A 25,994-nucleotide genomic window follows, 5' to 3' on the forward strand; every position below is an offset into this window, starting at 1 on the left:
TGAACAATACAAAGAGTATTTTGGAATTTCTATAGGATGTGTGATCAGGGGTGTAGTGAACAACATATAATTTATCAATTTGACCCAATGTGTTTAAGAAAACAATAAAAAATTAAGATAGAGTATTTATTCTGCAAGTCATCTCTCAAGATTCAAAGACCGCTTGCAGAATATTTTACGATTACCTACTAACAAGATTCTTCTCATATCACGAAGAATTTTGAACTTGTTGCTTCACAGGGTGATACATAAATAGCAAACTTACCAACTAAATCAACCTTTTGTGATACATAACTTAATAAGTTTAACAAAACTATCATGATAACATAAAATAAAAACAACAATTCTGAAGTGAACTTCTCAATAAGCTTTTTATTGACAACAAAATTTTCCAAGTATCTTATTATACGGAGAAAACAAAAATACCTTAAATACCTTATTATATAACATAAAACAAAAATGAATGTAATGACCAAAATTCAGTGGAAAGAGGTCATATAATATTAACAAGATGATGTCAAGAGCTTTGGCCAAACAAAGCAAACAAATTTGGATAATTGTCGTGACTCATTTCAAGAAGACTCTAATCAACGAACTGAAGCACAAATTGATGGTTGGTTGTACAATTCCGTGACACCATTTGTGATTTTCTGTCTGTTTTTTCTCCTGTTAGTCACTACTACAAATCCTTCACCATCTATTTTGTCTGACTCTTCACTGTCATCACTGGAACTAACCACTGTCTTATTCTTTTCTTCAGTACCATACATTATTTTTATGACTGCACTGTCTTTAGCTACTTCGTCAGAAGAATTTTCAAAGTTCTCAACTTTTCCTTCACTAACTTTAGGCTCATCCACAGTATCAGCATTTTGATGAACAGATTTCACTAGAAAACTCAGTAATATCTGTCTTGCTATCTCTGACTTCTCAGATTCAGAAAGACTGTTTTTTGACGAATTATTCTTGACTTCACTTGTTTCTGTTTGAGAAGCTCTTCTTGGAACAAACTCAGGAGCGTGTGGATTCATTATTCTTGGACCGCCTGATCCACTTATTTCCCTTATTTTCGCTGAACCATGTTTCATGCGAAAAGTATAATTTGTTCTGTAATACAACGGTGATCTTGGCCCGCAAGGGACCCGGGCAGCAACAGGAGGAAGAATGGGCTCCACAAGAATGCCTTGACTCCCATTTGCATCATATATGGTTGCGAGAGGAACAGGATTTAAATGACGAGAAGCAGACAATGTTCCTGGACTGAACGGTTTGGCTGCAGCCGAAAGCTTACTTCCATTTGTTTCTGTAGATTTTGCTTGATCACTTGAAAGAGAAACCTTCTCAAGCTCTGATGCAGAATTTTCTTGTTCCGATTCATCTTCATGAGTTTCTTCTTTTTCATCTTCCTTAGGAACTGTATCATCAGCTATAGAATTTTCGACGGAACCTTCAGTTTTCGGGGTCTCATTTTCATCGCTTACCTTTTCTGTCTCGGTTTTTTCCAACAATGGCTTTAAAACAGTACCTGGCGGTGCTACAGCAACTTCTTTGTATGATATAGACTTTGAGGCCAAAGAGCTCAGTGAGGTTGGAGTAGATGCAATTTTAGACGGCAAAGCTTTTGGAGTTTTTGATTTTCTAGATGGAGATAACACAGCTGAAGCTACTTTTGGAGATGCTTTTTGGTGCACGGTAGTCTCGTTCCTGTAACTGGCTTCTTTGTAAACATGGTTATCAGGACCGTTAACAGTGAGCTTCGATAGAAGAGGCCTTTGTCTACGACCAGACTTGCGGTTAGCACCGTTAGCTGATCGCCCTTTTGAATTGGCTTCTTGCCAACCTTCATCAGATGATGTCTCATAAACAGCTTCACTTGTAACCACTGGCTTGTGCCTGCTGAGATCGCCAATTTCTTTTGGTTTTTGAGATATTTTTGTGGTATTTGTTTCTTCTACATTGCTTTCCACCACCGGTGCTGCTTCTTTTGCATTCTCAACAAAAATTCCATCATCCGCTATTGCAGCATCATCATTTTCTTGAGAGTTGTCACTTATTGGAAGTATCTGAAAAAATCACATATAAAAGTGACATAAAAAATTATAAGAATTAGTTTTGATTTGAAACTTTTCAGACTCTCATAGAACTTCACCTAGAACTCTAAGCTAACTCCAAAAGAATGTAATAGGTTGAATGTCCTTCAATGTCGACTTTAATAAAGGTTAAAACTCCCAATCGTTGGAACATAGTCTTCATTGTTTTCCTTAAGGACAGTAATAAATAAACAGCACGGTAAATTGTAAAGAGATATATACAAGAAATATTTATTCAAGAATAAAATAGCATATAGTACCTTAGCATAACCTAAGGATATAGAAATAAATATGATCAAAACAAAACCGAATCCCTTAAGAGCAATTTTAATTTTGAAGAATAAATAAGCATGTAAAAATGTATGTATTATCCCACCTTTGGACGCCTTTGTTTCCTTTGAGCATCATTTCCCTTTGAATCGCTGTCAGGACTAATAAAATCCAGGAGATCTGACACACTGCATGAAAAAATTCACATATTTTTATAGTCTAATGTATAACCTATTTATTTGAAACACAGTATTAATGAATGTATACCAGGTCAGTACCTAAGGTGACCTTTACTTGCAATGGATGTATCTGTCTTTGGAGTTCCATTTTTTGCTGCTTCTTGCTGTTCTATGGCTTTTGATTCAAAATATTCTAGCCATGCAGCGGCGTCCTGCATTGGAAAAAATTCCAAATTTTAAAAAATATTAACACTATCCACTATCATCTACCAACCCTATATTATGGAAATTATAGTACTCCTTTTGTTCCAAAACAACCACCAGGCTAAATTTTAAAACATAGATTACGAAAAACAAAATAACAACAGTTTTGGCAAAAGAGGGAGCATCTAACAACATATCCTTTAAGATTAACCGGTAATAACTTAAGAAAGGGAATGACCTGAGTGCGAAGATCTTCTGCACCAAGCTTTGCTTGAAGTATCTTTAGTGTAGTTTGCTCATGTTGTACACTCAGAGAATATGCTTCCATCAATGAAAGAGCTATGGCTATGGCGTGGTAGCTTGCAGCAGTCTATATAAGATAAAAAGTATAGTATGAAACTATGTTCTACCAATGCTCTTACAATGTTTTATAGGAGAAAGATAGAGATACCTGTATATGATCTGCTCCCAACAATCTTTTGTTGCATTTAAGAGCTTCATGAAGGTACCGAAGTGCCACATTAACATTTCCCATGCCTTCTTCCATCATTGCCACATTTATATAAGTTGCCGCGGTATTCGGATGCGATAGACCACATGTGAAATGAAGGAGGAATAGAGCACGATTAACGTACCTGTCAAAAAATGCATTAAGTTCAATCAAAACATAGTAAAGATTATGAATAATAAACAGAAATTCCTGACACAAGCAACTAAATCACTTCATCAAAGGTTAACTTACTTCAAAGCCAGCTCAATATGTTGCAGACGATAGTAGAAAACAGAAAGATCACCATAGCTTTTCATTGTGTCCGGATGGTCAAGTCCAAGCTCTCTCTCATTTATATCTAATGCCTTCTGCTGATAAATGGTGGCCTGAAAATAAGGATGGTATAGCAAAATTTTAATACAAACACTGGACTATCAATTATTTACTACATGACACATAGGTCAATATACTGTTTGTCAACTAGCCGCTATAGTAGTCGTATAGCTCTGCATCATACTAAAATTTGACAGACCACTATTTTCGCCACTATGCGATTGGCAATACTGGTCCACTATCCACACGCAACTATGGAGCACTTTCTCAAGACAGTGCTTAAAACTATTGATTAATTGTCATATTTTTCCGTATATCATTTCTTCCTTTTTTACTTGTAACTTAGAAGATTAGGAAAAACTGTTTTGTCATCATCATTAAGCTTAAACTAGTATCATTAAAAACTAAACACTAAAGTATGACATGCATACTTTACCTGGTTAAAATCTCCGGTGTGGTACAGAACCACAGCTAGAAGACTATACGCACTTGCAGTATTTCTATGATATGGACCACAAACTGTCATCATCTTTGCCAATGCCTGTAATATGATAGTAATGTCAAACACCGCGCTGTATTTATAAAAAAAGACATAATGATTTGTTCCAAGGAATTGATTATTACCTTTGTTCCATAGCTCACAGCATCCTCAAGCTTTCCTTTATCAAGAGCAATTTTTGATGATTCTAATAAATTGCGCCCATCTATTGAGGAGCATCCCACATGCTGTAAAGTAAAATGTGATGTTGTTGTTAAATAGTATTAGAATAAATAGGGATTAGTATTAAGTCTATGTATCCCTATAAATAGGGATTAGTATTGAGTCTTTTGTATCAAGTCGATAGCAATTATTAATAATACTTTCTTCTCATCTTTTACATATAATCAAAAACAAACAAAAAAAAAAATTAAATGAGATAGTAAATTTAATGAATTATTATTCACATAAAGGACTTGGGTATAGATAAACAAAATCACACCTTGCAAACAGGAACAAGGCTGATAATATCGAACTTTCCAAACGGTTTAGGTGACTCCATGTCATAATCTCTAGAGAACAACTCTAATCCAACCTGAGCAAAAACCATTGTAATCTGAAAAAAGATTCATGTAAAAAGAATTTACTAAGTAATTAAATGAAACAACTGGTACCTTGTGACAGAGCCCTCTAAGAATAGATAACTTCCTCAAATGTTGAAATTCATCTTTCAATGTCCAACCAAATCTTTTGGACAAAAACATACGTAACCATTGAATTTTTAGATGATGATCATCACCAGAAGTTTGGTCTGTATCTTCAGTAGGACACCCTCCAAGTAAGAAATTCAGTGTTGACGCAATGATTGACGGTAAATCTGCTACGTTGTCGACAGAAGCAATAACTGCTTTAAGTAGATGCTTGAATGCTCGAGTTATCATCTCGTGAATACAAAGGGATTGTATATGTGGAAGATTCTCTGAAAGTTTAACCTGATTCATATATGATATTAGAATCAACAAAAACACAGTAAATTACCAAACTTGTATAATTAGCCACAGTATTTACTTAGTTATTTACTCTACAAAAGTAACTATCAAATATTAAACAAACTCAACATTTCCAACATAAGTAACATTACTAAGGGCCTGCTTGGATTAGCACCACTGACAGTAACACTTGTAAGATTGTTTGGGAGAGCCTATGAAAGCAAAGCATAGCATGCTCATATGCTCTCCAAGAAATAGCTTATAAATAATCATTTATAAGTTGTACCATATGTGCTTAAGGCATAAGCGCTTAACTGGCCCAAACACAGAAAGGTCATCCTCAGCTTGCAAAGATGTTTCTAGAGGAATCAACGATAATAAGAAGAGTTACTTACCACTTCACCCAAAGATCCCATCTTAAGACCCCTTAAATGCATGAAGTCAGTTAAAGTACGACCATCCACGGGAGAAAGTTCAAGTGATGCAAAATCTGTTACCTACAAAAGTAAGCATGTAACATAGGTCTTAATCCATGGATTCAGTTTTCAAGTTATTATTCAATGAAATGTAGAATCCGTTGAAGAATATAATGTTACCAGCTTTGGCAAGGCAACTTCATCATAAAACTTGTGTGCCATGTTGATAAGCTCATCCACTGACTGTTGCAGGATGATACAAATTAAAATAATAGGTACAAAATAAAAACACTTCATCATAAGAAAATACAAAATAGAAAAACTACAACGTAAAAAAAATTAATAAAATATGCATGGTCACAAGAAAGTACACCAACAGAAGGTATCACAAACCTTCATATGAAGACCAGATCCAGATTCTTTGAGACGCAAAAAGACTTCTTTAGAAAGCAGTTTATCCAACCCACTGGAACTACTTAATTCATCATTATTTGGCTCATTGGTATTTTGCTCACTAGAATCTGCAGCATCTAAGTCACTTGGTTTCTTTTCCCTCTTCTTCAATAACTTAAATTGCTTTCCAAGACCTTTCACGGATTGCGCAACATCATTAACATCCTTGTTATTAGAACCGACGTCTGTTGAGGTTTCCTGTTTCTGCAGATGCTGCATCCAAGAAGAACCAAGTTCCCATCGAATCGACCTTTTTGAAACACTTGGCTCTTCCTTTATCTTTTCAATGCATTCTTCAACCACCTTCCCAACAATAATTTTTGAAGCATCCAAGTTATCAAAATTTGACAAGGATGTTAAAGCCCCTTCAGAAGATTCAGCTCCTAACTTGTGAAGCAGTGCCCTCAAACTGCAAACATCATAAAAATGTTGCAACCATCACCATAAATTTGTTATTGTTAATAAAATGAATTGAGTTTAATTTAAATGAACTGTCAGTGTAAATTTTTCATATAAGCAATCAATCAAAACCTATCATTATGTGACTTCAAAATGGTTATAATTAAAAACAAACATATCTACTGATCTAATAATCATGGCCGAATGCCAATGTAAAAACTCTTCACACTCACATGAGTGCATACCAATTAGATCTAAATGTTGAACCTGATATGATATACAATATTGGAAATGAAATCTTAAAAGCTAGAACAGCTTATTGTTCAAACCTGTTGATGTTAAGAGCATTTGCGCCTCCTTCTGGTTGATCATCTAATTCGATATCCTGAACTTTAGTCTTCCTAGCGTTCGCATTACCCACAGCTTTTACTGTTGCTGTATATCCACAATGGTGAACAACCACAACAGCCAAGGAAGAAGTATCCTGTCATAAAGAAGACCAAAAGCCTCTCATCTTAGCATCATGTACATTTATAACCTTGAAAATTTGAGTTATTTTTTACTTACATTAACAGTCACACTTTCATCCGCAGACAACCCTTTGATTAAATTTTTCTGAATTTCGTCATCACGCTTACTGGATTCTTTCAGAGTAGAATCAAACTTTCCATTTCCACCGCGTTTGACTACAATGGATAAATCTCCAACATGATCTTGATGCAGAACAGAACCCGGAGAAGTATTCGTACTAGACCTCGACTCCATCACATGCTCAATAGCTGAAACAGCCTTAAATACTGATGTATCAACAAACAAATTATGAAGCAAAAACGCTTTTCGATCTCTGATCACCCTCTCTTCCTCGGTTTTGGAAGGAAGAGAAGCCAATATTGCAAAATCTGCTGCCCATTGTCGATGATCATATTCGCCATTTCTTCCATGGCCACCACCATCACCACCCCAGTTTTCATCCTCAGCAGGAAGAGCTGGAAAGCTTGAAAGAGATTCGCTAACAGATGGAGCAACAAGCCATGTATTCGATCGGAGTCCGTATGGAAGATTTCCGAACTGCAGAATTACGCAGTTAATTAAGAAAGCATACTCATTTCGAGTTGAATAACCATACTGAGACCGAAATTTACAGGTTCAATCAAACTTCATCATCTTGTATCATTCAATTTTATTGGATGTCTGTCTAAAACTTGTTTTGCACTATAAAATATAGTTATGAACTCTTGTTTTTCAAACAATTTATTCCATGTAAAGCTAACCTTATTGCGCTCCGAAAAAGCTTTCATCAATGATCCATATGCCTGCATTGATCAGTCATTTGTTAGAGTCAAAGATCATAACGTATATCACTAGCCCAGAGGAAATAACATGTTTATGCTGTGGAATCTGAACAAAATCTAACACATCATTTATCACTAGCACACATTTAATGTCATGGACATCATTTACATGTTTTTTTCCTAAACTATATTATTATTGTTATTATTTGATTTTAGGAAAATCTAACTGAATTAATTGAGTTCATACAATTTTTATTCACTTCAAGTCAGTGTTGCACCTTCCCTATGTGCCATGCCCAATCGAGTTCATAGTATACTATTTTTATTCACTTCAAGTAAATACTGATATACAGTGCCAAACAACTTCTGGTTGAGAAATTGACAAGACAAACAAACTGATAAATTAATGTTTAAATAGAAACATACGTTAGCAAAACCTCTGCTGAGCTGTTGTAGAAGATCAACCAATGTGTGACTCTGCAGAGACAGCTTCCCAACACTATAAAAGCCTTTCTCTGACGCAACCACTTCTATCACTTTCCCATTGCTGATTTTAACCTTCATATGGCAGCAACAACATTTCACATTCAGCTTTAAATATAGTAACATTACGTTGGAATGAGTGCAACCAATTCTTTAATATATTGAACTTAAATTTTCTATCAAATTTTCTACTATCATAAAAATAACTGCCTAGGAAGCAACTAATACACACTGACACACGGACACGACACGTGAACACAGTAACAATTTGAAAAGTGAATAAATCAAACGTAATCTCAAGTGTCGGTGTCGATTTTGATTTCTGACACACAGACACTAACACGGACTTAACTACAATTCTTAAATCACAAAATTATTTACACTAAACTATACATTTCTTAATCAAAAATTAAGTACACTAAACTACACTTTTTAATCACAAAATTAATTACACAAAACTACATTTCTGAAGTAATAAATGAAAATTAATGAAGAAAAGAAGAAGAAGAAAAAAAGGTCGAACCTGAAGTTGAAAGTAACCTCCTCTGCGTCTATCATCTTCATCCTTCAGTTCACATTTCTTCAAATCTGTAAAAAAAACGTCACCAATTTCAAATTTTCAACTTCAACAAAATAAAAAGCATGAAAAAATGAAGAGAAAGAGAGATAGAAACTTACGTAAAATCGGTGGAGAGAGATGAGAAAACGAAAAAAACTCGTAAAATTCCGACAGCTTCGGCGTAGGGTGAATCGCCACCATACCGACATTATCCGAGATCGGCGACGCTGCCACCTCCGCCGTCGGTGACCCGACCCGAGCCTCTCCATTCGGTGTAGCCGGTGGACTCACACTGCTCTTGTTATGATTTTGGGCTTTTCCGTTTTTCTTGGGCTTCGAATCTGGGCCTGGTAAGTTACGCTTGGGCTTTCCGAATTTCAAAGTGCATGCAATAATATCCAATAGCCTTCGCACGTGCGTAACAGCTTCAACCTCTTCAGTGTAATCCTCTGTATTAAAAAAGTCACGTGACTTTCCAAATTGTATTTAACTTATTTATCATTTAAATTTAAAATTATCTTATAATTTTATAATTATTTAATTTGAAAATGAGAAATTTAATTTCCAAAATTACGCTCCAAACATAAATATAAACATGTGATGGAGATTTTTAAAAGGTGGGGTTTAATATTCCACTGAGAATGCAACTTGAATAAATAAATGACAGAAACAAATCAACAAAGAATCCAATAATGCATCATTAAAAAAAGCAAATATCACCTCAAATGAAAATGACTATAATATTCACATTTTTTTAAAATAAAATAAAAATTAGAACAATATAAAATTAAATATTTAAATTAAATAAAAAAACATTAATTCAGTTCAATAAATAATTTTGCACAGAATCTGAATATATAACTGGAAGTTTGAGACATTTCACTTATTTATCTTCGAAGTCATAATTATAGTTTAAATTAAAAAAAATTAGATGATATAATTTTTAATAGAAAAATTGATTTTGTTGAAAGCATCTGAATGAGTGAATTTAATTGCTTTCTGAGAATTACAAGGGACCCAAGAAAATGATATTTTTATGTTGCCATAAAAAATGTAATGACTTCATAGATGCAAACTGTCTTCTGCAGTATGTAAAGCATTAAAGAGCAATTGCTAACTATAAATTTAAAGTTAGGTTACTCACATGTATTTTTACCATATAGTTTATTCCAATCACTAAATATTTCTATTTAAAATAATAAATCATCATGAAATGATTCAACAATGATTTAGACTACTGACAAAGTTTAATGAGAAAATCCATTGAAAGAATTCATTGATTCTCAACCTAAAATAACATTCTAGTACATTGCAAAAATAAAATAATAAAAAATCTAAAATAAGATTGCATTAAACATAGACTTTGAAAGATACCAAATGTTTCAACAAATATGAAAGGGTATTGATTGCAACTAAAATGGTAAAAATTCTATGAATCTTTAAAGAATCATCAATTTGGTAGATGGATGGATGAATGAACCATTAGTAATAACCATTAAATATAACAAAAAATTAAATATAATTAAAAAATACTAATATTTCATAAAATCAAACCATCCATATTTTAATATAAATCTTAATTTTCAAAATTTAAAATACCTAAATCTTAATGTTTACAATCCAGCTTTCACCACTCGAATATTTTGACTGCGTGAATGCGTCTTATTATCAATCTAATCCTTTATGAGTGCGTCTTATTGTGGATCTAACCCTCTATGTTTTTTAGGTTTATGATTTGTTTAGTACCTTGAATTTGGTTAATACTCATTTTGCTAAGATACAATAAAGTGCTTAGATTAGAATTGCATAAAAATTCATTCACATGGTAGATTTAAAAGAATGCACATGCAAAAAATGACATAAATGGTAGTTGATGCTAAATAACAAGTACTAAGCTAGCTACACCTACCTTCAACCATTCTTAGAAGACATGGCTTTAGGGTAACAACCTCAACTCTTTCATTCAATCTTTGTCCTTTTACCTTAAGAACAACAAAGAATAAAATCAATAATTAAATAATAAAAATTATTAAAATAATTAATTAAAGCCACTAGGTTTGGCTTGTTAGAAATAAATTATTAATTATTAAAAAAATTAAAAACTAAAAAAATACTCAATTGAACTAAAAAACACCAACCTCATGAGATAAAGAATAGTTTGTAAAATGGCATGTTTCCACCTTCACAGCCAATAGCTTCCTCACATCAAGTATCTTATCAGTTGAGATACCCTTTTGCATACAAAAAAAATAATATTAATATTAATATTAAATATTAATATTAATCCAATTTAATTAAAATAATAACAATAATAATTTTGATGAAAATGTTAAATAAAATGTAATAGTATATACCTTGAGTACAATTTGTGAATCATATGGAGTAACCACAATGATGTCAACAAGAGAAGGTGCCACTGCTGAAGAATTTTCAAAAAAAAAAAAAACCAAACACAAAGGTTTAATGAAATAAAAAAAACCAAACACAAAGGTTTAAGGATAAAAGAAAGACATAAAAATATGTTGTTTTTTTTAATGAAATTGTTGAAATGAGAAAAAGAATGTGACCTTTCTCCTCCTTTTTCTTCTTCTCTGCCTTTGCTTTATTTGTTTTCCCTTTCCCAGATTTTGGGGCCATTTTTTTCTTCTCTGAAGAAACAAAAAAAGCAAAATTTGGAAAAGAAAGAGTAATAATTCAACAATCTGAAAAATGAAAGAGTGGAAGAGAAAAAGAATTTATAGTGAAGAAAGAAGAATGCAATATATATATATATAAAGTGTTTGAAGAAGAAAAGAGATAGGATAAGTTTTTAACCCTTTTCAAGATTTGAGAGCAATTCTAGCCTCTCCTTGTTGCTAATAACCTTTGAAAGATAACACACTTTTTTTTTCTTTTTTTTTTTAAAAAAAAATTAATAATTATTTTTCTTTCACTCTCTTTATATGTGAGAAATGAAGAGGTTTATATAATATATATAGAGAGAGAAAAAAAAATCAAATGAAATTGGGTTGAGGCTAAAGACAAAACAGGAAAATGGAAATGAGAAATCAACCGTTGATTGAGTGACACGTGGCAGATAGTTGTGTGGCGGATTAATTTTTGTTTTATCAAGTGTTTGGGTGTTATGAGTGATTTTGGACCGTTGATTTGGATTTTTGATTAAACACAGAATCTTAGGTGTTAAAAGTCTATTATTCAACCTCCAATAATATTTAGGGAAAAGCTAACATGTGTCCCAAGGGCACAAGATAAAGAGATATTTATAGAAATATTTTTTTGGAACGCGTGCATTTAATATATCGAAATTTTAAATATAACTTTATTGCATTTAATTACATTTAACTTTTTCTAATTATAGTGTCCTTAACATATGCCCTTAGGGCACATGTTAGCCTGACTCTAATATTTAACTTGTCATTTTCTTATAGGTTTTTAGTTTTTGTAGTTTTTTTAGTATTAGTCAATCTACTAAACTACTTTTTCTCTTTTTCTGTGTTATAAATTGAGTATAATATATTTTCTGGAAATATAATAATTTGGTTATTATATTTGATTGTTTATAATTGGATGAATAATTAATAATTTGGTCCTCCTAGAAAAATTGGTGAATCATAAAGAAATATAATAATGTGAATTAATATTTGGTCAAAATAAAGAGAAATAGTAATTTGGACAAAAATATAGAAATATAATAATGTTGTCAAAATTTTAAATTTTAGTGAATAAAAATTTATTGTTAACCGACTTTCTATATAGACATAGAAATGCATTCATTTCATTTTCAAAAAAAGAAATATAATGATGGGAAAATGAAAATTATTTATTATTCCATATTAAATATATCATAGACAATGTACATAATAGTTCAATGAATTTAAAATTTTATATAAAGTGAAATAAAATATTAAACAAAACAAATATTAATGGAATATGGAATTATTTATTATTCCATATTAAATATAATATAGACAATGTACATAATAGTTCAATGAATTTAAATAGTTCTCTAAAAAAATTAGTCAAACTAACAATCCCAGTATTGTGGACATTTTTAATTTGTACTAATTTTTTTCAGTTTCATGTCTAAATACATAAACTATAGTTATTTCAACTTGGAAATGCATGTCAAAATAAATTTCGTGTATGATAATGATGCAACTTTGAGTAATTATGGTGATTATCAATCTTTTCGAAAGCGATTACTTGTTCACTTGACTTCAATGTTTACCGTCCAAATTTTTAAATAAAAAATGAAAAGCTATACATAAAGAGAGATATATAAACAAATTCAAGAGAATACTAGCTCCATACTAATCATAAGTCTCTTTTGAAAGAAAAGTCATATTTATATATATACCTCATTGATTATCAAAAAAAAAAAGTTTTAAAGTGTTGTTTTTAAAAAAAACCTTGGACAAATTTTAGCAATTCATCGAAGAAATCACTTAAATATTTTTATAGTAATCAATTTGTCTCTTTTTTAATTTTAGTAAGTATAAAAGTGTTCTTTTTCTTATTGTAGTTTAGACTCTAAGTATTGAATTTAAGTGTGAATATTTAAATTTTACATGTTTATAAATAGATAGAGGGTTAAACTTATAATATTTTTGTTGATTAAGTGGTGACTTTTGTGGTTCTGAAGTATTTGATTTATTGTTGCTCCTCACTTTTTCATACTCTGTAATAAGAGAAATCAAAGTTGAATCTGTTGTTGCTATTGACTTTCTGGGACTCTTCATCAAGTAGTATTAGAATTTGGGTCTATTGTTACTTTTGACTTCTTGTGACTCTCCAACAAATGGTATTAAAGTTATGGTTCATCTTAGGGGGAGTGGAAACTAAATATTGTGTTGGATATTGTTATAGGAGGTGGGAACTCACATATGTAGAGAAGATTGTTTCGTTCAAGTGTAAGTGATTAAGTCTTAAGAGAAGTGACTCGTATACCAAATGTCTTAAGATATTGGATGAAAATGTGGTGTCTCTCTTTTGTGGTCTTAGATCATTGATCGGTCTAAATATAAAGTTATTAATATACTCGTTAGTTGCAACATTGACTAGTCTTTGGCAACAAGAAAAAATGGGGTATGAGTTTCATTATGAAGCTATATTTATAAAAAATATGGAGTTCTCCTCCTTAAAGCGGCATATTTCAGTTGATTTTGGTAAGGCCCAATGAGAGGTCAATGTTAAAGCCTTTAGGTTGAGAGTTTGAAGGCCATAATTGTTAACAAAGATGAGAAAGTTTTTTGTGTCATCGAATTGCAAACAACCTCACCAAAGTGCAGTAAAGCCTTGAAGCTTTTTAGAATGAGGTGAAAGAAATGAAGAACCAAACATGTTCTCTTTTTAATGAGAAGTTTATTTATGATTCACATGAATCTGCCTTTTTGGAAGAGAAGAAAGCTAATGGAATCGCCTCTTGAGGCTTGGACATAAGATTAGTGTCCTCACAAAAAAAAAAAACAATGAGAAGATGGTGAAAATTTATGACAAACTGGATGTAAACCATGAGGTCGACTCTCAGTGTTTTAAAAATTTTATAGACCATATTAACTATTTGAATTCTTGCGTTAAACTGCAAACAACATGTATGGAATGTTACAAAAACTTCTAAGATGGAAAATAGTTTAAAGACGACTATTGTTTATGGGGGCTATGATGTGTGTAACTAGTCTCCATATATATTTGTTTCTTTCACTTTGTTGTTGTCACATACCTAGTCTCGACATTTTTCATGTAATTGGGATGATTGTCATTGTGGTCGTGTTTGCCTTATTTACCTAGCATTTTAATCTTTCGCTCATTTACACATTAAAATTCATCGAATATTCTTGGAAAGGGCTTTCCTGACCGCATAGAATCTTTCTTCTGTTCCCCTTATCCGAATTATTACAAAGGGGATGAGGTGGAACACTTTAAAAACTCCTTAGCTCATAGAGGAATAACCAATGAGAGAGGTTCTCTTACCATTTTTAGGTGGTTTGGGTCATCGGTCCCATTTTTCCTCTATGGGATAGGTGATACATCATAGCCACCCAATCCTCTTTTGATCACTTGTTGATTCCTATTTTTTATTGCAAGTTCTCTTATTGGGGTATATTCTTCAGGGTTATCTATCCCTTAGTTGTAATGTTTGTTACTTCCCTAAAACGAGGATACCTTCCTTCGCCCATTCAATAACTCGTTTGTCTTGTTTTAGGGATGTATGAGTACCCACATTCTTTTTAATATTATGGATTAATTTTTTAGTTAGTCAAACCAACTATTACGTGAACGTCTTTCAATGAACGCCTCGAGTTACAGGGTCGACCATTGGACCAAGTCACTAAGGCTAGGACTTTAGGCCCCCCAAATATAAGTGTTGTTCTTAAAGAAATTAAGGCCTAAAATTTTTTTGGCTAAAAAAAACTTCCATCAATTTTAATTTTTAAATAAATTTAATACTTCGAGTAAAATCAATTCAAATAAATTTAATAATCCCAGCAACTACATAAAAAAACAGTGCCTTTTCACTTTTTTCGTCTTAACTCTTCTTCTTTCCAATTCCAAAGCTCTCATAATAATTCTATATTAAATTGATTTATTTCCTCAATATTCCCTTAATAACTCTACTTTTGTAATTGTTAAACTGCAATTGAACATTTTCTCAAAAGCAAAAAAAACTCTGTACCTGCAAATCTGCAATTGAAGTAACTCTGCATATTTATACTGTAGCGATGCGCTATCACCGCATCATATCAAAGTCATTCCTACAAATATAGAAACGACTTCATGTTATTTGGATTTTTAAGTTCGTTCTTATTCTCCATCTCCAATCACTAGTTTGTTGTTTCGATTTACGACAAATAAGTTGTTTTTTCTTTTATTTCCTTTGTGTCGACAAACAAATTCTTTTATTCTCTTGTTGGATCTATTTACTTTGTTACTATTTATTTTATTTCATCTTTATTTTTTTATTCTCTATTTATCTTTTATATCTTTAGTTTTATTTTAGTCTTATCTAAGATCAACAATGTCTCAACAAAAATTAAATGGATTGACTTTATTATTGATTGAAAAAGAAATGTTAAATGAAATTGATTATAATAGTTTAATAAATTATTTTGCATCTCAAAAAGCTCAAAAAGTAAATTTTATGATAATTTAATTTAATCTTTTACTAAAATATAAAAGGCCTCAATTCAAAGTTTTCTTTAAATCGTAAGGTGTTGGGTCGTCTCTGTCGAGTTGGATCATGTTCAACAATAAAGGTGCTCAAAAACGACTATGTATATGTCGAAGTTCACGACCTTATTTATTGTGGATTGCCCTTTAGATGAACCATTTATTTGTTTCTTGCTCCTTCTCGCCAAGAGGTGAGATGCGTTGAGTTTTTCTTGGATGATTTTATTGCAATTTCTATCTATTTAAATGTGTAATTGGTGCGAAATTATGAGCAAAATGTAATAGATAATAAAAAATTCCTTTGATGAATCTTACGAATGGTCATAATAAGTGATTGAATGATTATCTCTTGTAGTGACGAACCTTTGAAGTCGAATTTGATGAGTGATCACAAGTACTGCACGAATGACAACATCTACATGAACAAAATACCTTTACTCACAATGCTAGGTGATTTGAATGAAGTATTAGAGAAAAAGAGGGTAAAATTTTATATTTTAAAAAACTAGTATTTTTTAAAACGAATTTGGTCAATTTTATTTACTTCAGCACAAGTGTTCTATTATATAGAATTACATGTGTGGTTCGCAATCTGATCAAGCTCATTTAAGCACAACGGACCTTGCGGTGTTCCATATTGAACTTAAATGTATTATATCTTATACTAGATCATGTTTGTTTAACTAATGTTTGTGCATTACAAGACTGTATCACGGGATAAATTTCACTTGTTTATTTAATATTTCATCCAACTATTTTTATGTGTATGAAATTATAGGTTATATATAAAAAATAAAATTATTGAAAAAAACAAGTTACTATCATTACTATTACTATTTTTTACTATACACATTAGTAGTAATACCTTTTTTTTGTTTGATTTCATGAAAATAATATTTCTATTAGTTAATCTAGGTCGAATTTTCTTTGATAAAAATCTAGATCAAATTTTACTATTAAGCAATTTTTATAAGGGGATATGGAAATAAAATGATTTGATTATTTTGAAATTGGGTGAATGCTTTTTTTCTATTATTATTATTATTATTATTATTATTATTATTATTATTATTATTATTATCTTATATTTATTGTTAAGCAATTTTCTATAAAAGCATATGAAAATATAGTTATTTGGTAAAACATAAAGAAATATAATAATGTGATTTAAAATTTGATCAAAATAAAGAGAAATAATAATTTGGACAAAAATAAGGAAACATAATAATTTTGTCAAAAGTTTTAAAATTAAGTGAATAAAAAAATATTATTAAGCAAATTTCTATGAAGAGATAGTAATGTATTAATTCCATTTTTTTAAAAGGAAACATAATCATGGGAAAAATAAATATTAAATAAATCATATTAATGCTATGTGAAATTTATTACTTTTCCATTCAAAATAAAATAAAGACTAGATGAATATCAAAAAATAAATAAATAAATAAAGACTAGATTTATTATTATTCAATGAATTTGAAAAATAAGATATATAAGTAAAATAGGAATATATTAATTCCATTTAAAAAAATGAAATACAGTTATGTGTGAAATAAAAATGAAATGAAATATTAAATAAACCAATATTAATGATATATAAATTTTTTTATTATTCCATATTAAATATAATATAGACAGTATGTATACATAATAGTTCTATGAATTTAAAAAGTAAAATAGAAAATATAATTAATTACACACAATAAAGTTTTGTTTTGCATTTTAAGCATAATAATACTAATAATTTAAAATAAAAAACTAATTAAAAATATTGTAAGGTCAAAATGTAAATTAAGAAAATAGTAGTACTCTTCAAATTGATACAACTTTAGCATTATTTTTTATTAATACAATCAAATTTAAACTTAATCATCTAAAAATTATAGTCAAACTAACAATCCTAGTATTGTGGACATTTAACACACACTAATTTTTCTTTTCACACTTTGATGTCTAAAAATACATGAACTATCGTTATTACAACTTCGAAATGCATGTTAGAATAAAACTCGTGTATGATAATGATGCAACTTTGAGTAATGAAGGTGATTATCAATCTTTTCGAAAGCGATTACTTGTTCACTTGACTTCAATGTTTACCGTCCAAATTTTTAGTATACTAGCTCCATAGAAATTATCTTTCAAAAGAGACATTACTATCTCTTCATAGAAAAAAAAAATTTATAAGTCTCTTTTGAAAGAAAGTTTTAATATACTAGCTCTTCATAGTATATTGAAAGAAAGTTTTTATTATCAAGAGAATACTATCTCTTGCATATTGTTATAGGAGGTAGGAGCTCACATATGTAGGGGAAATTGTTAAGTTCAAGTATGAGTGATTAAATCTTAAGAGAAATCACTCATATACCAAAGGCCTTAAGATTTTTTATAAAGATGTGGTCTCTCTCTTGTGTTCTTAGAACAATGATCGTGTTGTTGCTCTCATCTTCTTAGGACTTCTCTGCAATTAACATTAATGTTTTTGGTTGGATCTAAATATAAAGTTATTAATATACTCGTTAATTGCAACATTGTCTAGTCTTCTGCATCAGGAAAAAAAGTGGAACACATTATGAAACTATATTTATTGCGGATGTGGAATTCTCTTCCTTAGAGGGACATATTTGGGTTGATCTTGGTAAGGCCCAACGAGAGGTAAATGTTCAGGCACATAGGGTCGAGGGCTTGAAGTCCATAATTGTTAACAAATATGAGAAAACTCTTTATGTCGTCGAATTGCAAACAACCTCACCAAAGTGCAGTAAAGCCTTGAAGCTTTTTAGAATGGGGTGAAGGAAATGAAGTACCAAATGTGTTCTCTTTTTTATGAGAAGTTTATTTATGATTCACATAAATCTGTCTTTTTGGAAGAGAAGAAAGTTATTGAGAATCACCTCTTGAGGCTTGGAGAGAGGATTGGTATCCTCACAAAAAAACGACGAGAAGTTGGTGAAAAATTATGACAAACTGGATGTTATTCATCAAGTCGGCTCTCAGTGTTTTGAAAATTTTCTAAACCATATTCATTATTTGAATCATTGCGTTAAACTGCAAACAACATGTATGGAATGTGACAAAAACTTCTAAGATGGAAAATAGTTTAAAGACGGCTATTGTTTATGGGGACTATAGTCTCCATATATATTTGTTGCTTTTATTTTGTTGTTGTCACATACCTAGTCCCAACATTTTTCATGTAATCGGGATGATTATCATTGTGGTCATGTATGCCATGTACAAGCGACTCTTGGACGCGGTCTTTGCCCATGAGATTGGGTAAAATCTAGAGGTATATGTCGATGATATGATTATAAAGACGATGAATGGGCATAGTCACCCTCAACGACCTAGAAGATGTCCTGCAGTTAGTAAGAAGGTATGACATGTACCTAAATCTCGCCAAGTGCTCTTTCGGAGTTTTGGAGGAGAAATTTCTAGGTTTCATGATGACAAGGTTAGGGATTAAATCCAATCCTCACAAGTATTAGGCAGTAATCAATGTGACAATCCCCACTAACGTGAAATAAGTACAACAGCTCACTAGGCGCCTTGCCGCCCTATCTCGCTTCCTCTATTGTGTAAGCAATAAATCCTTTCTTTTCTTCACAACCCTGAGGAAAAAGAATAAGTTCAAATGAACAGTCGGGTGTGATGATTCCTTCACAAAGGTCAATGAGTTTCTCACGTCACCCTCGATCCATACTCGCCCAAAGGAAGACTCACCTCTACTCGTATACCTCTCGGTCACCTAGCGGGCGATAGGCCCAGTCTTCATCCAGGAGATAGAAAAAGCATAGAGACTCGTGCATTTCGTAAGAAAAGTGTTCAAGGATGTGGAGACACACTACCAAAAAAATGAGAAACGGGCGTTAGTCGTTGTCACCATGGCGAGTAAACTCAGACCATACTTCCAAGGGCCCACTATCTTGATAAAAACCAACTATCATGTCTGTTAAATGTTGAAGAAACCCGACTTGGCAGGAAGAATGATATCTAGGTCAATAGAGCTCTCAAAATATGACATTCAGTATATTCCGAGGGGGAGCATCAAGTCTCAAGCCCTGTCCAATTTTGTAGTCGAGCTCAACTTACCCATTAAGGAGAACCCCCCTTCAAAATGAGTGTTATCCATGGACGGCACATCCAACATAAAAGGGAGTGATCCATGAATAGTACTCAAAAGACCGAATGATATAGCATTGAATAGGCGTTGAAGTTCCAGATCACCGTTAACAACAATCAAGAAAAATGCGAGGCTCTCATCGCTGGTATGATCCTCACCTTATAAATGGGAGCTTCCAAATTAAAAGCCAAAAGTTACTCGCAGTTGGTCGCCAACCAGACCTCAAGACTATATCATGCCAAGGATCCCCTACTAAAAAAATGTCCGCAGAAGGTACATAATCTATCGTCGTGTCTCCTCCCCTTTAATGTAGAATACGTCCCTCACAAACAGAACATCAAGGCGGATCTGTTGTCCAAACTAGCTACCCCAAAGGTCGTAAGGTTTAATAGGATAATCATATAAGAAACCCTTGCCTCCCCCGACATTGAGGTAGATGAAACATACACCTTAGGACACGTCCTCGAGTTAAGTTGGATGTCGCCTATACTGTGTTACCTACAATCGGTCGAACTCCCGCCGAATGAGGGTGAAGCGAGAAAGATCATAAGAAAAGTCGCCAAGTAGACCCTATTATCAGGAAAACTTTACAAAATGGGGAAGGCTACTCCCATGCTGAGGTGTATGGACAAGAGCGATATCGCCTTAGTGCTCGTAGAAGTACACAAGAGAGCCTGCAACTATCACATCAGTGGAAAAACCCTCGCCCACAAGTTATTAAGAGCGGGTTATTACTGGCCCACATTAATGAAAGATATCATCTCCTTTCCCAAGAAGTGCGATCAATGCTAGAGATATGTTGACCTTCACCACACCCATGCAAAGTTTCTTCAATTGAATACCTCACCCTAGCCATTCTATCAGTGGGGTGTGGATATATTCAGTTTGTTCCCTTTGGCATCGGGTCAATTAAAATTCCTCACAGCGGGAGTAAACTACTTCACCAGATGGATAGAGGCGGATGCAGTGGCCAAAATCATGGCAGAAAGAGTCAGGCGTTTCTATTGGCAGATGATCATGTGCTGATACAGACTCCCGTGCGCCATTGTCTCAGAAAATGGGACCCAATTCGACAGCGCCGTGGTCATTGACTTTGGTAAAAAATTGGCGTGTAGACAAAATTTGTGTTTGTAGTGCACCATCAAGCCAACGGACAATCTAAACCAGTGAACAAGATAATTCTCAAAGGACTCAAGAAGAAACTAGACAACCTCATATGATCTGAATCAAGTACAAAAAATGATTTGAATCAACTGATTTTTTAAGCTATATTTTGGTTCTGCTCAATTTCATCCATGAATTAAATAGTTGTTTCTTTGATGAGAGTAACAAGTCAATGAAATCTACGGGAAAAACCCATAGAGACAAAGAGTGATTTTGTCTTTTCTTCTTAGTATGTTTATACCCATCACCGTGATTCTTTCCATTATTCTTTATAACAACTTATTGATTATAAATTAATGTCAAATTCATTCTCCTTTTTGTTGTATATTGTTCTTGTGCAATTTGTTGTTGCGTTGTGTGAATTAGAAAAGGGGAGTTGATTAATCTTGATGTGTTGTTCAATGATTCATCAATTTCTTGATAACAACCAAAGTTAATACCCATTTACTCAGAAATTTGAGAGAACATGTTGTGTGTGTTCTTCATTCACATTCATCTAAAATCATTGACTAACACCTTATGTCTTTAGTGAGATTGTGAGATATAGTGACATTGTTCATTATCTTCATCCTTAGTCTTTTTCCATTGTTGAGAACCTTCATTTCTAAAGATTGAGTGTTGGGGAAGACTGGTGGTACATTAGGGTATCTAATGTTTTTTTATGAAGTTTGCTGGTTGTTATAAGTGAAAATATCTTTTATTGAATACAGTTTGACATATATTGTTATTAATAAAAAAGAGAGTTTCAATGTACTCGAAGGAAGACTTTGACGAGATCTAGTATCAACTATCTATAAGGCGGGGATGAAAGTTATCCATCTTTGGTGGAGTTGAAGAAAGATTGCTCGCAGACAAAGTTGAGAGTTGTCCAATCAAGACTTAGCTAATGGCAATCGCTCAGACAAGAGATTGGTGGGATCAGGTGGATTGCCACATACAAATACTTGAAGCAGGTTATTGTGGATAACAAGGTTATTAGATCAAGATCTTTTAGAGATCTTGTTTTTGTTAGCAGTTGAGTGTCTACATCAACAAAGAGGATTATCATTTGATAGATCGTTGTAACCAAAATGTTTGTAATCAAACTTATCAAAATAGTGGAAGATCGTGATCATTTTTCAATGGTTTTCAACACCATTGAAGAGTAGAGCAAAGCAAGGACAGATGTCGAACCACAATATATCTCTGTGTATCTTTTCTTCTTCCCTTGTCCTCTTTTAATCTTCTAGTATTCATTAATTTCGCTATTGCATTAGTACACCTTTGCATTGATTGTATGTCATATAAGCTAGTTAGACTTAGCTTATAGAGATTTAATATATAAGCTTAGGTATATGGTGTATCAATCTTTATTGAATTATCATGAATCTAATTATGTCTTGATAGAACATTTATGATAAGAGTTTTGAAATAGCTTTGTTTAAAGCTGTTTGGTTGTCTTGTGATTGACTTGCATTATAAGCAATCAAGTACTTAATAAACATCATGTATCATTTCATTTGATTTGATTTAATTCATTGAGATCCCTTGTTTTTTGTGTTTTGCTTCCGCGATTCTTCAAATCTGTGATTTTGTATATGAGACCTAAAATATTTTTAAAATTGTCTTAAAAAAAGGTCTATTTAACCCCTCTCTTAAATCTCTTTATGTCTATATTCTCACCCAACATATATCTCTTATTTTAAACATATTTATTATTTAAGAAATAATTTAATTTATAATTTAATGCTACCCTTTAGTGTGTTTATCTATTTGAGAGAAAAGCATTCATGGTGCTTATATAAAAATATGACAGACGGCTTGATTAAAAATATCATTAATAATTTTGTTTTTTTTTTTTGACGGAAAATTAATAATTTTGTTATAACCCAAAAAAGTGAGATAGAGAAAACCCTAAACATATTTTTATCAAAATAATCATTAATCATGTGTATTCTAATATTTGACTAGACTAGATTCTCTCTGAACTTTTGTTGTTATATAGTTCCAAAGATGTTGGTAGTGGTAAAGTGCAACACTATGTAAACCCCGTCATGTAGCCGGAAAACTATATTATAAATCTCATTCTATATATAGCCATAAACTATAGTGACGATATCATACAAATATTATACAAAATGGACCATACATATACATGTGACCAGGTCCATCCTAAGGAAAATTGAAGGAGGTAGGTAGTGCAGTTTGTGAATATAAAAATTCTGTTTGGGAAGGTTGTCAAGAGATGGGGAAAAGAAACTACAAGAGTTCTAAATTTCGAAGACTTGTTCCTTCAATGAAAGAGAATCACTAGGGCATGGAGACATTGGACTGTCTAACAAACAATTACTACCTTACCTTAGATTAAGACTTTGCGAGCACCACTTTAAGAATGCCCTTTAAGACGTTTTTAAAAAAAATACCTAAAAATAAACTGCTTTTATTTGAAAACATTTTTAATATTTTAAATGGTGTACATTTTATAGAAAAAATAATTTGAAAATCTGATAGAGGGGCATAATAGTATTATATCTATTATTTTAATTTATTTTAATGTCTTTCTCTTTTTATTATTGAACCCTAAATTGATAATTTTAGTAGGATAGCTTCGTATCAATTGGTGCTTTCATTGAGAGGAAGTACCAATTGATATACACATTTTAGATTCAATCATATTCATACAAACACAATAAAGATTATCTCACCTATATCATTTTTAATCTTCACTTTTTAATATACACATTTTAGATTCTAATTTCTTTCTTAATTTTAATTGATTTGTAATTTCTTTCGCATTTATGTCGAGTTTTTTTTCCTTCCATTTTACTATGTAATTAGGTTTTGAAAACCCTTAATTCTCTAATTAATATCATCTTGTTTACGATATATATATATATATATATATATATATATATATATATATATATATATATATATATATATATATATATATATATATATATATATATATATATATATATATATATATATATATATATATATATATATATATATATATATATATATTTAACCTTGTAGAGTCACTCTATATTTTCATACCCGAGATTATCATTGTCGATTCTATAATCCTCCGTCATCAATAGGCATGACAACAAAATTCGTACCTGCGTGTGCCCACCCGAATTTGACGGGAAAAACTCGTTTTGACTGGGTTTGGATTTTTCCCAATTACAAAATATGGGGACAGGTCGGGTAATAGGGACACTGGTATCCACCCTGAACCCGTCCCATTTATTTTATTGTGTATATTATTATATATTTTTGTTAATTTAAAATATTAAATACGTGGCCAAAATTTTGATATTTTGATTTGGATTTGTTATTTAAAATATTTAAAATGTATGTATGATTTTTTTTTGAAATTGTTTCATTTTAATATTTACAGAGTAATTTAATTTTAGAAAAAATTAGTATTTCTATTAAAAAAATTGATTTCACTAATTTGCTGGTGGCGGAGCGGGGAGCGGGGATATCCGAACCTGTTTGGGTCGAGTTTGGGTTTTAATTCTCCAACCCCGTTAAGATTTGGGGCAGAGAATAGGGATTGTTTGGAGATTCGAGTTTGGATTTGGAGGAGGTAATAACCGTCCCCGGCCCGCCCCGCTGTCATCCCTAGTCTTCAATCAACACCAACACTAGTTCAACAAAGGGAAAAAAAAATCTTAAAATAAAGGGTTAAATATATTTTTTATCCCTATAGATATTTCAAATTTCACTTTTCTTTTTTATAAAAAAAAAAATCATGTTTTAGTCCTTATAACATTATATCTGCATTACGTTTAAATCCTTCTACAAAGACTAAGATTACTTGCATAAATAATTTTGTAGAGACTAAAACGTGATTTTTTTTCATAAAAATTAAAAGTCAAATTTGATAATTTTGTTGAAACAAAAAATATATTTATCCATAAAATTAAAAGTAATTTTTTTAATAAAATACACTATTCTCTTTTGATATGTGGTGTTTTCTATTAAAAAAAAATTTAACTCTACAATTTTTTTTTTTACAAAAAGTAGTATCGTTTTTCTACCCCTTAAAAAAATAGTATTTTTTATAAAAAGACATTCTCAATTTTTAAATTAAATATGTTTTCTACTTTTCTTCCAATCTACTCGTATTCAAAAAAGTCAATAATACACATAACACACAATTGCGTTGAAAAAAGAAAAATAACGGTCAATGGTCACAGTTTTCATCTCGTTCCTTTACTTTTGTAAATACATTTTATTTTATTTTTTACAAATTATTTTTTCCATCTTTATCTCTAGCAAAATATGTTTTGCTTCATATACATTTTTAGGTTATTGCCATATAAGTTCATAATGTACATATTATTTACGTTAATGTTATGTAAGTTCATAATTTACTCAAATGCATATGTTTATGTTATTTTTAGAACTCATAACTAGTAGTGAAATATGCTATAACAACTAACTGAATCCTATGACTTATGGTATATTTGAAATAAAAAGCGTATATATGGGTAGCATTCTGCGGTAATTTTGTTGAGTACACCCTCCAGCAAATTTAACTTTTTACATTCATTCAATAAATGATGTATTTAGATTATATATAGACTAGATACATCATTTATTCAATGAATCTAAAAAGTAAATTTTGCATCATTTATTCAATGAATCTAAAAAGTAAATTTTTGCTTATAATAAGGAATTGAGGGTGTATTTAAGAAGCTAGAAATTCTAGTTTTTAATAGACGTGCGTCTGGGCAGATAAAAAAATAAATCTATGATAGGAGAAATGACAGATTTAAATTTTAAATTTTTTTAACAAATCAGATTCAAATTTTATAAAACCTAACTCGATCTAACTTATTGCCAAGCCAGGATAATCTCTCGTGTAATATCTCATACCTTTTTATTTATTTATTTATTTATTTATTTTCA

The 25,994-nt window shown here is 31.4% G+C and overlaps 1 protein-coding gene across 2 annotated transcripts; it reads right to left on the reverse strand.

Annotated features, from left to right (window-relative positions):
• Positions 1 to 344: 344 nt before the first annotated feature.
• LOC131601150 (protein REDUCED CHLOROPLAST COVERAGE 3) lies at positions 345 to 11,575 on the reverse strand. 2 transcript variants are annotated; one of them, XM_058872907.1, is made up of 24 exons: positions 11,450 to 11,575; positions 11,203 to 11,283; positions 10,990 to 11,054; positions 10,774 to 10,866; positions 10,545 to 10,617; positions 8,755 to 9,084; positions 8,600 to 8,664; positions 8,020 to 8,151; positions 7,573 to 7,614; positions 6,869 to 7,369; positions 6,631 to 6,785; positions 5,843 to 6,311; positions 5,630 to 5,692; positions 5,429 to 5,530; positions 4,719 to 5,036; positions 4,547 to 4,639; positions 4,191 to 4,292; positions 4,003 to 4,107; positions 3,486 to 3,619; positions 3,195 to 3,378; positions 2,982 to 3,113; positions 2,639 to 2,751; positions 2,467 to 2,548; positions 345 to 2,063 (listed from the first exon to the last, which is right to left on the reverse strand). In XM_058872907.1, exons 2-24 carry the CDS (start codon positions 11,270 to 11,272, stop codon positions 588 to 590), a joined length of 4,899 nt encoding a protein of 1,632 aa, XP_058728890.1. In that variant the 5' UTR covers positions 11,273 to 11,283; positions 11,450 to 11,575; the 3' UTR covers positions 345 to 587. The 2 variants fall into 2 exon arrangements, 1 of the variants encoding a protein (XP_058728890.1); XR_009283588.1 differs by lacking the exon at positions 11,450 to 11,575 and adding an exon at positions 2,150 to 2,260 and having other exon boundaries at positions 1,926 to 2,063; positions 11,203 to 11,419.
• Between the last annotated feature and the right edge of the window lie 14,419 nt (positions 11,576 to 25,994).

The sequence above is a fragment of the Vicia villosa genome, linkage group LG5 (assembly GCF_029867415.1).
Source record: "Vicia villosa cultivar HV-30 ecotype Madison, WI linkage group LG5, Vvil1.0, whole genome shotgun sequence".
Lineage (NCBI taxonomy): Eukaryota > Viridiplantae > Streptophyta > Magnoliopsida > Fabales > Fabaceae > Vicia > Vicia villosa.